At 47.2% G+C, this 12,778-nt stretch overlaps 1 protein-coding gene across 1 annotated transcript in view; it reads right to left on the reverse strand.

Annotated features, from left to right (window-relative positions):
• The window catches only part of TEX11 (testis expressed 11), a 30,936-nt gene extending 23,912 nt beyond the window's left edge, over positions 1-7,024 (reverse strand). The window contains 10 exon segments of the mRNA XM_061549038.1: positions 200-285; positions 530-610; positions 972-1,079; positions 2,141-2,206; positions 2,208-2,222; positions 2,367-2,446; positions 2,833-2,917; positions 3,565-3,683; positions 4,600-4,632; positions 6,931-7,024. Coding sequence (XP_061405022.1) covers positions 200-285; positions 530-610; positions 972-1,079; positions 2,141-2,206; positions 2,208-2,222; positions 2,367-2,446; positions 2,833-2,917; positions 3,565-3,683; positions 4,600-4,627 — 668 coding nt within the window. The 5' untranslated portion in view covers positions 4,628-4,632; positions 6,931-7,024.
• Between the last annotated feature and the right edge of the window lie 5,754 nt (positions 7,025-12,778).

The following is a 12,778-nucleotide window of genomic DNA, read 5'->3' on the forward strand; positions in this document are numbered from 1 at the left end:
AAATTTCAAATGATGGGCTCATTGGTGACCAGTCTAAGACCTACTACTCGCTACACGTGAGAACTCGGTCTAATCATGTTCGACTGAAACCTAAAATTCAAACCAAGACATTGTCAAGTCTAGTGACATAGTCTTAGTTCCCTGAGGCACTTACCCCTTCAAACATCATCATCATCACCACATTTTGCAGAAAGCTTACCTGAGCCAGAAGATGCATTCTTCAAATTGTTTCTGCTCGTATGTCTCAATCCCAAAGTTGTAGCACAACATGGACAGATACACCGTCTGTGTGTGTGCATGTGTATTCATTTGTGTAGGTGTATGTGTGCGTAGATGTACGTGTGGTTATTTGTGTGTACATATGTGTAGGTGTGTGTGTATGAGTGCAGGTGTGTTTATGTGCATATATGAGTGAGAAAGAAATGAAGGATACATATCATGTGAAGAAAAAACACTCAATCTCTGCTGCACAGCTTGATCAGCAAACCAATTGGCATTCCCAGGATAAGCTCCATTGCAGACATGGTACCTCTTGGGGAAGGCTCAGGAGCATGTCCCTACACCTGAAGAAGAGAGCACTGCCTTTCTCGTGCCGGCCCCGGTTCACTGCCTACTCGCACCGGGCAACAGTAAAGAAAAAAAACACGTATCAATCATCAATTAACAAAAACATATGCGTAATATTAATGATAATTAAATGCTGTTACACTACTTCTATGCCAAATGCAATAAACAACCGAGAATGGATGAGGTAGAACATGCAATGTTGATAACTCAAATAAGGTAATACAAACGAAACAGAAAAATAATTGATTATTTAATCGAACCACAATTGCAAGTTGTGTAATTTTATGAAATCGTGTAATGATTGAAAGTGGTGAATCATTGCATTCCAAATGTTTGCTCCCCTGTCAGAGTGAGCGTGAGTGTGGCAGGCTTGAGTAACGGTGTCGTGGTTGAACACAACTGACTAGCTCGGCCTGCAGGCAGTGGACCTTGAACAGGTGTATCTGCACATCCACCCGCTCAGGGCTGTCTGTCGGCAGCCCGCCATTTGCTTTCATCAGGTGACCAACGTTCTGTGGGTTCACACACACATATAAATGCACGCATGTGTAGTGACACAGCACTGACTGTTTTACAGTAGCTGCAACTTCAGGTGGACACTTAGCGCACATGCCGTTCAGAATATACAAGGGTGTGCCAGAAGGGCGGAGGAACTGGGGCAAGGGTCACGGTAGACCTCGTGGAGAAGCCCCTGGAACCCTCTGGTGAGTTCGAGAAGAGAGGCCAAGGGGAATATAAGCAGCGGAGAGCGTGAGCTCCGAGCTGCCGGTTCTGGGAGTGAACTTGTCGCTGTCGCCACTTTCGTCGCTGCCACCTTCGCCGATCATTGCGCATCCGGACAGCAGTTGGCTGTCTTGGTCGACGCCGTCACTGCAACACGGACAGGGTCGTGTCTGGGCCGGGTCGTACGGCAGCGTGGTCGTGAGAGAGGGGGCCGGAGTTGGTGGCGTGAACACAATAAAAGGGAAGGACGGTGCCGCCTGCGACTACCTCGTCTCCGACTGAGTGTGCGCGCGGGTGACTCTCGCCACCCGCACACACACACACACAAAGCCTCGAGTAGAAGGAAGAAGAGACCTATGACACTACACAGGCACAAGCACACACGATACGTACATTAAGACCAAGATCACCAATATATCCTACAGATACTTTTGCTGCAGGCGCTGTTAACGCATATCTATTAAGGTTGGCATGGATCACGAAGGGGTGGTGTAGTCAGCACCACACACAGGCGCCTTTGTCTCCCCAGTGGCGATGTTTACACATCGCACCAAGTACTCATTTGAGGCTGAGCCAAGACAGGAGAAGATTCCAGGACCGGTTCAGATAATCATCACTGGTGTGGTCTGTGAACAGGAATAAAACTCGGGTTTCCGGGTTCTTAGCGCAGTGCGCTAACCACTGTACCACCGCTCCACACTATGCACGCATGTACATACGACCCTAGGATAAAAGCTGTTGCTAGTAGGGAGACTGACACCACTGATTAAGCATTGGCTTCACCCACATCTACTGACAATGTCGTTGGCATATGGACCTCTCCACTTTTTCTTTAGGGGTGCAAACCTACGTTCTCGGCGCCATCCAGAAACTCCTCACAAAGGTTGAATTTCTTGCAGTCCATCCAACTGTGAGCAGGTCTTCATAGCCATCTGTTTCACATCCAGAAAATACTCTGATCTCATAGTGCTTGGAAGGGTATCTCCACCATACATAGCAGATTGTTCCATACTGTACGAGACTAAGCAAATGCACAGGAACCTCGCTACAACCACCACCAGCCCTCCTCCTCTCACCAGAATTTGACGCTGGATGGTGGTGGGGCTTAGGGTGGACGTCTCAATGAGGCAAAGGAGCTTGCAGGCCGAGTGCCGAACTCACAGGACAGAGACAATGGGAGGGAAGAGGCTGATGTTAGAGACACAACAAGAATTCGCAAACACAACCATTCCCTTCACAGGTGGATTTGAATGTGTGGCAGTTGAGTGCGGTGTAATGTATGAAGGACGTGTTACTGTAAGGCCTTTCAACTGTATATTCCAGCAGACCACATACTACTGGTGTATGCCGGCAAGGCACATGACATGTAGACGCTATAACATAGTTTGGCATTGTGATGTTATACCGTATGTACATGTGACTGCTAAATTGCTCTTATCTCCAGGTCTCTCATGATCTCTATTGTTTTGTCTCTCTTTAACCTCAGAAATATGGCCGATTAGACATGTTTTATTAAAACAATGGGATGTGCAGGGGGTTCACGTTTTGCATTGCATTCCTCCGAGATCTGATTTCCCATCTTCTTGGCCACCACCCAGTTCCACAGCTGCACTGCACTTGACTCCACCTACATCATTACAGAACTCACAAACAAACACCTTGTGAAAAACCCAACGAAGAAGATCTCCGAGTGTGATCTTCTACGAAGCTCATGGTCCACCCTAAACCGCATCTACTGTACAAACCATGGCAGATGCGGGTACCTGATGCACAAATGTAAAATTTAAAACTCTCCAGTGTGCGACTGTGGTCATTCAAAACAGACCGTACAACATAAACGACCCAATTCCCGATCTACAAATACGTAGGAGACTTCACAGCGATACACTCAGCTACTCCTGACGTGGTTATTTGGGCTTAATCACCTGAATGTGACATTGTAGTCGTTGCTCTGCATCTACATCAGCCATACGAAATAATATTACCGTCTTCAATAAAGTATCATCTCAACCACCATTAATATATGCCTCCAACTACATCATCTCTATCTATACCTCCAACTATACCATTACTATCCTCATCATCGACAGCTCATCTCTAGATTAGCAAGGGGAAGCATTAAATGCTTCTTTACAGCCTTGAGTCAATTGTGAAATGTCCATGTATCTAAGGCATTCAACAGAACTGCCGTTTGATTCTCTACAAAATGGTACTGTACTGAGGCCAGACACGATTACAAACGAGGTGAAAGGATGAAATGAGCCAAGCCACTACCTCGTCGGCATTGTCCAGCTTGGTTTCGGCCCTGGAGAGAGTCTCTACCATGCTGAGGAGTCTGCATGTGATCATATCTTTGTCTGCGCTCTCAGTGCCAGTCAATCTGGAAATCAGGTCTGTAACCACCCGTACGTACAAATCCAGTCAGTTAATTAGAGATGCAATGTTTAACACGTCGGCTTTCACGATCAATATTATCAATGAGGTTTTTGGGTTCGATCGCGTAAATGTAAATGTGTCATTAAACCCACCACCATCCGACACAGCCAATTAATAAGAGTTGTCACATAAACAAAAAGTGCCAATTCGTTACAAGTTCAGCACACCGGTTTGTTGGAAAGTAAACCCACAACATTACCATTATAAACCCATAAACATTTACCATTGTAAATGTTGTGGGTTTACCCTCCAACACACTGGTGTACTGAACTAAAAACGAATTGGCAAGTTTTGTTCACATGACCTCTATTGTGGATGAAATTGTTCGCGAAAGCCGACGTGTTAAACATTGCAAAAATGCGTATCCATTACAAGCGTTCATCTGGGTAAATAAACGTTTGACAAGCAAGTGTGCAGGCCGTGCAAGTGCACCCAGGAACCCAAGGGCTGGAGTGGCCAAGGCCACTGGGTTACAAAGAGAGGGAGGGGGAATGTGGACAGAGGGTCTCATTTAATTCCTTGCACCAGGGCTCATGCCAGCCACCCTTCACCACTGATTGAGACTGAGACTTTACCACATTATGGGAACTTTGATGTTCAACCCTCAATGCAAATCAGAGTGCGTTTATGAGCATAAATGTATCAGAAAACTGTTTTACTTTTCATGAAAAAAATTATAGGTCAAAATCATAGGTCGCACAATGACGTTTGTAGTTTACCTTACCCTACGAACTACCCTACTGACACCATACATCTTGTACGAGTCAATTGCATTAAGTATTTCCCACACACATTCCTTTTTGTGGCCTCTTAAATCTTTGAACAACCCAGCACATACGAAGGTCATTGTGAACGTGCACAACGTTGGTTTACCTTTTATATCAGCTACCCTTGAATCCATGTCTCCTGTGGAAGAAAATGTCCATTAACGTACAGCATCGTCTTAGGACTAACATTAAAAATACTCTTCTTGGTTCTTTCGGTAAAGTCACGTAGAAGGGAAATAATAAAATAATAAAAATACAACATAATAAAATACAATTCTCACGACGTTTCGGCCACAACGTAAGCAGCCGTCCTCGGGTGAAGAACAGGGCTGTCGGAAAGACAGCATCCGAATGAACACCACCAATCTTGGCAGCGTATATTTAAGCTTGGTTAGAGGAGGAAAGCGCCTTGATAAAGGAATTTACATATCAACAGAGGAATTTAGAATATTTATGGCAAATGCAGATATGGGATTAGTCACTACTTGTGGAATGTGTAGGTGGTGGGGGGGGTCTCAAAGTCATATTATACTCGTGTATTATGTAGGATTAGCAGTAATAAAGGGAGGAAGTAGGATTAGCAGTAATAAGGGGAGGGAAATTTTAATAGTAAGGAGCTGCAGCAGCAGAAAGCCTTAAATCGAATTTAAAATTCTTTATACATTTGGTCGTTTTTTGGTGCTCTCATTTCTAATTGTGCGCCATTAACAAAACAAAACACAGTGTTTATGAAATATTCCCAAAGGGTTTTAATTTAACAAGAAAATTTAAACTTCAAAGTATTTCTCACCGCGGCCCTCAAGTTCAAAGGGCCAGTGGTGGTGGAAATTCCACGTTCCCATGGATAGCCCAGTGGACGTGAATCAGGAGTTGCATCCATTGGACTAGTTATTTCAAAATGTTTACACTGTATCAACAAAACAAAAGTCAGTATTTATGAAATATACCCAAAGGGTTTTAATTTAACAAAAAAAATTACTTTAAAGTATTTCTCACAGCGCCCTCAAGTCCAATTGTGGTGTAAAATAGCGTCTAGATTTAAACGTACGTTGTAAAGTGTACATACATAAATAAAAACACGTAGATTGTAAACAAATATGTTCTTATAATCTTGATGCACAGGGGCGGTTTCTTCATTAGGGCGATTGGGCGACGCACCACCAATGTCATTCAACCACAGAGTCACGCTAGCCGTCACTGTGCCTCTGGATATAGTCCAATCAGCGTCATTTCACGTTCTGTGGAGTACCGCCTCTTTTTGGGCGATTTCGCTCCGGCTGAGAATCGCCCCGAGTGTTCCCATAGACTTACATTCAAAGATGTTTTTTTTCGAACGCGGGCGCTCCAATGCATTCTCTATGGCTACCGGGAGGGCAAGCACTAACGTGCTTACGTCATCATACGTGCTAACGTCATCATACGTAAGCACGTTTCATCCAACAATATAATGTATCGCCACCTAGTGGAATCTTTAATAAAATAAACTTGAGTGGTTTGTTTTAATAGTGAGTATATAAACAAACAAGATGTATTGTAAGAGTCACTTTATTTTTCATTAATATTAAAGAAGTGAAGTTGCCTTTACATGCTTAAGCTGTTAATTTATTCATTGCATGGGTGGACCTTATCCTTATCAATCATCCAGACATTTGCCCCCCCTGAGAGATTTTGCAGGAGCCGCCACTGTTGATGCATAAGAATGAATAGTGTAATGCAATCCAGCATTTCCTCTGCCCTTCACAAACAAAAACACTGCTACAATATTATGGGGACCTCATTTGCCAGTAAAAATATGATAATTGGTTCTTTACCCTTCTATCTGGCAACAAAACTGACACCTTTTTACAAGGAGTCATGTTTGCATAGACCACAATACCTGCAGTCATAAATACAAACAAAAGACATAACTCTGATAGTGCACATTATCAGAGTTATGTCTTTTGTTTGTATTTATGACTGCAGGTATTGTGGTCTATGCAAACATGACTCCTTGTAAAAAGGTGTCAGTTTTGTTGCCAGATAGAAGGGTAAAGAACCAATTATCACTGCTACAATATATTTCCCAAGACAAACTTTCCCATCATGAGATACAAAATTATCCCGTGAACACATTTCCTCTATTTTAATGTCATTTTATTGACGAATTTGTTCAAAATTACCTCAGACATTTTTTTAAAAAAACACTAAATTTGTAATGCTGTTGACTGCCCGGCACAACCACGCGTTATAAACAAACACTGAAGGCATTAATCGATCAATCTAAACAAAAATTATGTCCTATATTTAAGTTTATTTGTGTTTATGATTAATTCATGAAACGCCGATTGAACCCTTAACGCAAAAAGCACCGCGTTTTTACACGAATCTCATCAAACTTTTGACACAAAGTTTTAAAAAAATGTGTCGCGTGGCGTATTTCGTCTTGTACGTGCGATACCTTTGTATTTAACAACAAGAATGATGTTTGTCTCTGTTTAAAAACCTTCACAATCGCGCTCCTCCGACCAAGACGAACCTCCCCTCGTGTCGTGACGTCACCGCGGGGGCCGGGGGGAGGGGCGTTGGGGGGGTCACGTGGGCGGGGGAAGATGAAATGGCGGGAAAATTAAAAGCCGGCCGGCACGTGGCATTCAAACTTAGCGCTGTGACATGGATATCTGATAAACATCGTGTAACCTCTATTATGGATGATATTGGTCGCGAAAACCTACGTGGTAAACTGAGGATAAACGGATTATAACCCCGTATTCTTGTACAGATAAATGTAGTTTTCAGGTCCATACAACGTACAGCCGTTTCAATATGGGCAAAATACATGTTTTTGTCTATTTGTATGTGTTTCTCGCTTGCGATGGGACTTTGTAGGATAAACGTTGAGATTTATAAGGGCACGGGTGACCAGTAAAGTCTGAATTGGTCTGTAATATGGTAGGCACTGATAAGGGGTTGACAGGTATGTAGTGGTGAGTGTACAACTGAGTGTATTAGTGGGGCCGTCCATAAATGACGTCACGCGATTTTGGACGATTTTTGATTCCCCCCCCCCCCCCCCTCGTCACACGGCGTCACAAAAAAGTCAGACCCCCCCTCAAATATGACGTCACAAAGCTCTACTACCCCCCCCCTCCCAAAATAAAACATGCTTCAAATCGCTTTAAACAATTGTTATTGTAGTGCGTATTTAATGTGGCGCTGCATTCTGATGTTGTAGGAGAAAACATTTATTAAAAGTCTATTTAAGTAGAACGTGTTGTCTATATTTAATTAAAGTTGCGCATTTTGCTGTGACGTCACATTTCTCACCCCCCCCCCGTGACGTCATTTATGGACGGCCCCAGTGAACCGATGCTTATCATATTCTTAGGTTTTACAGAAAAAAACCTAAGAATATGAATCCTTGCAGTCACGAAAGCTTCAAATCTAGAACCGATGCTTATCATCATCATTTGCAAACGTATTAACTGGACAATGCTACCACTAAAATCACTCGAATTAGTAATGCCGAGTGATGAGGTCCTGTAATAGAAGTCGGAATATTCTCTGGCTCTTTCGGTAAAGTCACGAAAGCTTCAAGTCAACAAGTCGGAATGTTTATTAGCGGACAGCCGCAACACCGTTTTTTCCCACCCGGACCCTTCAGAGAGACTCAACTCTCGCCCACTTTCGGTTCCGCCCTCGAGCGCGCCGTTTCCGCCCCCGGACGGCGAAAGCGAGCGGCACCAACTTCCGGTTGTGACGCGTTCACCCCCACCCCCACCCCCCGGTGGCGCGCGCACGTGGTGGGGGCGGAGAAGTGAATCGATTCAAGAATCGCACGCGTCGGTACAATCTCACCAAATCGATTCCTACCGGCGTTGTCCATTAATCCGATCTTTGCGTGCCTAGAATCTTTACGATCCTCATAGATCCCAACATCCCCACAAGACCCGCGCACCGATCTTAGACTCAACGAGGCGCAGCGAAGTCCGGTACCGTAAAGTTGCATTGATCTATTCCGGAATCGATTCGCGCGATTTGTCGGGCGATTCGATGCGTCTTTAGACCACGTGCTGCAACTGAGGGTCACCCAAGAGCAACTTGCCCAACAACAACTACAACCACCACCACCACCCAGCGATACAAACAGCAACCACAACAACAGAAACACCACCACCACCGCCAATCAACAACCACAGGAACGACGCTCGCAAAGACCGCCGCCACAGCAGCCCCGGCAACAGCCGCGCACGCCACGGTCGCAACAACACCCAGCACCACAATCAACAACAACCACAATCAACAACACCACAATCCACAACACCACAATCAACCACAAACGCCAACAACACCACAATCAACAACAACCACAATCAACACCACAACAACAACCACAATCAACAACACCACAATCAACAACTACAAACGCCAACAAGACCGCCAACATCAACACAAAACAACAACAACGGCACGCACACCCGCCTGTTAGCCACAGTCGCAAGCTCACTTCCTCCAACAACCTCCAACACATCAGCAGCGGTGGCGAGTTGCGAGCGAGCGAGCGAGCGATGTTGTCAGCGGCAGTGGTTGTCACGCGTGAGGGTTAGTGTGTGTGGTGTTGGGTGTTGGTGTAAGGAGGAGGAGGAGGCCATGGTGCTGCGCTCGTTGTTGGCGAGGCTTCTCAACTCGCAGCAGCTCATCGAGAGGCTCTCGGAGACGCGGCTCATGCGGCGCGCCGCGCAGCTCACCGTGGCCTCCATCACGCGAGCCCAGGACGCGATCCGGGACGCGGTCAGGGCAGCAGCCTTGGGCGGTGGGCAACAGCAGCAACAGCAGCAGGAGCAGCAGCAGGTACCTGTTGCCGTGTGTGTTGTAACGTGTTGTTGTTGTACAGGGGCGTCACTGTGGCTAGGAGATGTTAACTACCTCGCCTGGTCTACAGGAGGTCGTGGGTTAGATCCCGACCCTGACGCCTGCTGCTGTGTATTTGGAGTTTGCGTGTCTCATCATCATCATCAAGGTGGCTAGGAGATGTTAACTACCTCGCCTGGTGCACAGGAGGTCGTGGGTTAGATCCCGACCCTGACGCCTACTGATGCATATTTGGAGTTTGCGTGTCTCTCTCTCTCCCCGTGGTCGCGTGGAGTTTTCTCACCGGGTCCTCCGGGTTTTCCCCTCCACGTTTAGAATCAACATCAACACGCGTTTTAAAGTATTTGGCTGCTCGAAATGTCCACACGATAAGCCACTTCGTGGAGCTATCATGCGTGGCCTGGTTGCTTCTGGTAAAGTAAAACAATATAGTTTCGTACAATTGTTGTGTGTGTATGTGTCTGCACGCATGTGGGGGGAGCCGTAGTGTCGTGGTGAGCGCACTTGCGCTACAATCACCGGCGACGAATATCTGAGGCTGACGAGGGCCTCCCCAACCTTGATTTAGTTCCCGGTGCGGTGTGTACATGTCACGAAGGCGACCGGGCACGTGGCCTTGTTGACCCACCCTCTCGTGCCGACCTGAAACACATTCCTCCTGCGGAGGGAGCTGGTAGGAACGTCGGGTTGCTCGGTCAATGGCCTGCAGGGTCAACGGCGGCGTGGTGTATTCCGCAAATATGCCCGACTGTGAGGGCGGGCACAAGCCGGCGTGAGTAGGTGAAACGTTGAGTTTTATAAGGGCACCACGGGGTGACCAGCCCCTCCCCACCCAGCCCCACCCAGCCGCACCCTCCCCACCCAGCCCCTCCCCACCCAGCCCCTTCCCACCCAGCCCCTACCCACCCTCCCCTCCCCACCCAGCCCCTCCCTACACTCCCCACCCAGCCCCTCCCTACACTCCCCACCGAGCCCCTCCCTCCCCACCCAGCCCCTCCCTGCACGACGGACGGACACAATAATCCCCTGTGGGCTGGTGTAACCTGGAGGTTCCTACCAGTATAATTTCCAGCCCTTTTGTTGTGCACGCTCAACTAACGTTGGCTGTAATTGGCCACGGTCCCTGTCGTTGTGGCAAGCTTCGGGGCCACTTCCTGGAGTCGTGGAGTTCTTCCATTACTCTTAGGGCACATTTCATTAAAGCGTGTTTAATTTTTTTTTTAAATATTACTTACTTCAAGGTACAATAAGTTACTCTGAACACCACGGCGTCTCGTCCGTGACCTGCGAGCGAACATTCCGACACTGCTCTCTTGAGTCGGAAGGCACCTAGTCTGGCACAACCGCCGATGTGACGTCACAATCACTTCGTTGACGAAATAGTGTCGACATTTCCACACCCTGTACACAGTACGGGCAGTCGTACGACTGACGAGCGTAATTCGTTCCAGAGATCCGTTCGTAAGTCGAACGGTGGCCGTAAGTCGGGACACAACAATAATGCGCTCTGTTTAAATGCCCACACACCCAGCACGAGGCTGATTCTTGATATCTCGCGGAGGATATCTCAGCTGAACAAAAATTGTTATGCGGTTCAATTTGCAAGTGACAGTTCGTGTAAAAAAAAACTTATTTCATAGAATCTGGTTCATAAGTACGATGGTTCGTAAGTCGGGGCTGCTTGTATACGATACTCATGTGTGTGTGTGTAATCGTACGTATCTGTGTTTGTGCAGCAGAGGCCAGGCAAGTCGCCACAAGGAGATGAACAGAGCCCCAGGAGTGGCCCACAGTGACTGGTATAAAGCAACCCCCAACCCCCTTCACTCATGCCACTGAACCAGCGGTGGGAATTACACATTATCATGACAGGGCCAATCTCACCATAGTTAACTTGCAGAGTTCATCATTAAAATTGTGCGTGTCTGGGTGGAGCGGTAGTGGCCTCAAAGCGCACCTGGCCTGGCACAGGCTCTGTGGTGATGTCATCGTCACTTATTGGGGAATGGTGGGTATTGGTGCGGGAGTGTAGCGGTTCGCGCGCTATGCTACAAACCCGGCGACCCGGGTTCGATTCGTGTTCACGGCCAACACTAGTGATGATTATCTGAACCTGGCCTGGCCTCCCCCAGGTCGACTCAGCCTCAAATGAATACCAGTTGCATTGTGTAAACATCGTCATGAGCGAGACAAAGGCAGCCGGGCATGGTGTTGGCCACCCACCCCCTCATGTGTCGTTTCATAAGTGCTTGCTAACAGCACGTGCCCCAAGTCTGTTAAAGGCTATACGGGGGATCTTTGTCTTTGAGACAATACAAAATGGGGAAAACGCACACAGCCACTGTGCATATACAAAAAAAAACATCAGCATTTACTGAAATGCATTGTGGTCCTGTCTTTGATCAGCCATCAAGATAAATGTGATCACCAAACGTGACTGATGCAGCGATCATGAACTGTGGACCGGTTTCCATCCTAATCAGGACCCAACAGTTATTGTTATGATCATTGGCGATGGGGTTTTTCTTACAGATTTGATGCGTACGTTTTTTTTGTTTCAGGAACTTGCCCAGCGACCAGACGGACATCCCCCACTCGCGATTCCCCTGTGCCTGGTTCCTCCTCGTCCTCCCCACGCCCCAATGGGAACAACGCACAGCTTGAAAAGCCAGTGTTCACGCAGAGGGGGTTTGGGTGGCATTATTGGTGCCTGTGAAAATGTTTGGTGGCAGCAATTGCTGTGTGCAGCAGGGGGCACAGGTCAGAGGTCGCAAACGGGTTTTGATTCCGTACCCGGCCGCATAAGGGTCGCAAATGGGTGCCCGTACCCGGCCGTACCAGGGTCGCAAACGGGTACCCTTACCCGGCCGGGTACGGGTATTGGGTACCTGGTTGCAACCTCTGGCACAGGTTACATTTCCTTTATCATATCTCCATGATTTTAAGTCCTTGTTTGAATTCCTTACGGGGCCTTGGTTTTCGTGGAGATTCCCAGCGTGCGTGCACAGGCAGTCCGGGTGCGAGATGGAATTGTTACATGGCGCAGCGATGCGTCGAATTCACGGCTTAAAATGACTCGCGTTGACGACACGGCTAATTGCACGGTTAACCGATACGCGGGTTACAGATTGGCTGTGCAAAGTAAATCGTTGCGCGTGTCGGTTCTGTTCGCTGCTCCTTACTCGTCGAGGGAGCGTCAACGGGACTACGAACTCGTTGGCAAGTAAAACGATTACTTTACGCAGCAGTAAAACCAGACGATGTTTTCTTCATCTCCACCCGCGCATTCTACGGGGCTAAACTATCAATCCGTTTTTATAGCCGCATCTCCACGTTTTGCACTATCCGTGTTTTTGTTATCCACACCACCCCTTCAAGCAATTGCCTCGGATAATCGTGACATTACTGTGAATGCAGACGAGATGGTCATGTTGTGT

Source organism: Lethenteron reissneri, chromosome 2, assembly GCF_015708825.2.
Source record: "Lethenteron reissneri isolate LAM-NWPU_2019-01 chromosome 2, ASM1570882v1, whole genome shotgun sequence".
Taxonomy (NCBI): domain Eukaryota; kingdom Metazoa; phylum Chordata; class Hyperoartia; order Petromyzontiformes; family Petromyzontidae; genus Lethenteron; species Lethenteron reissneri.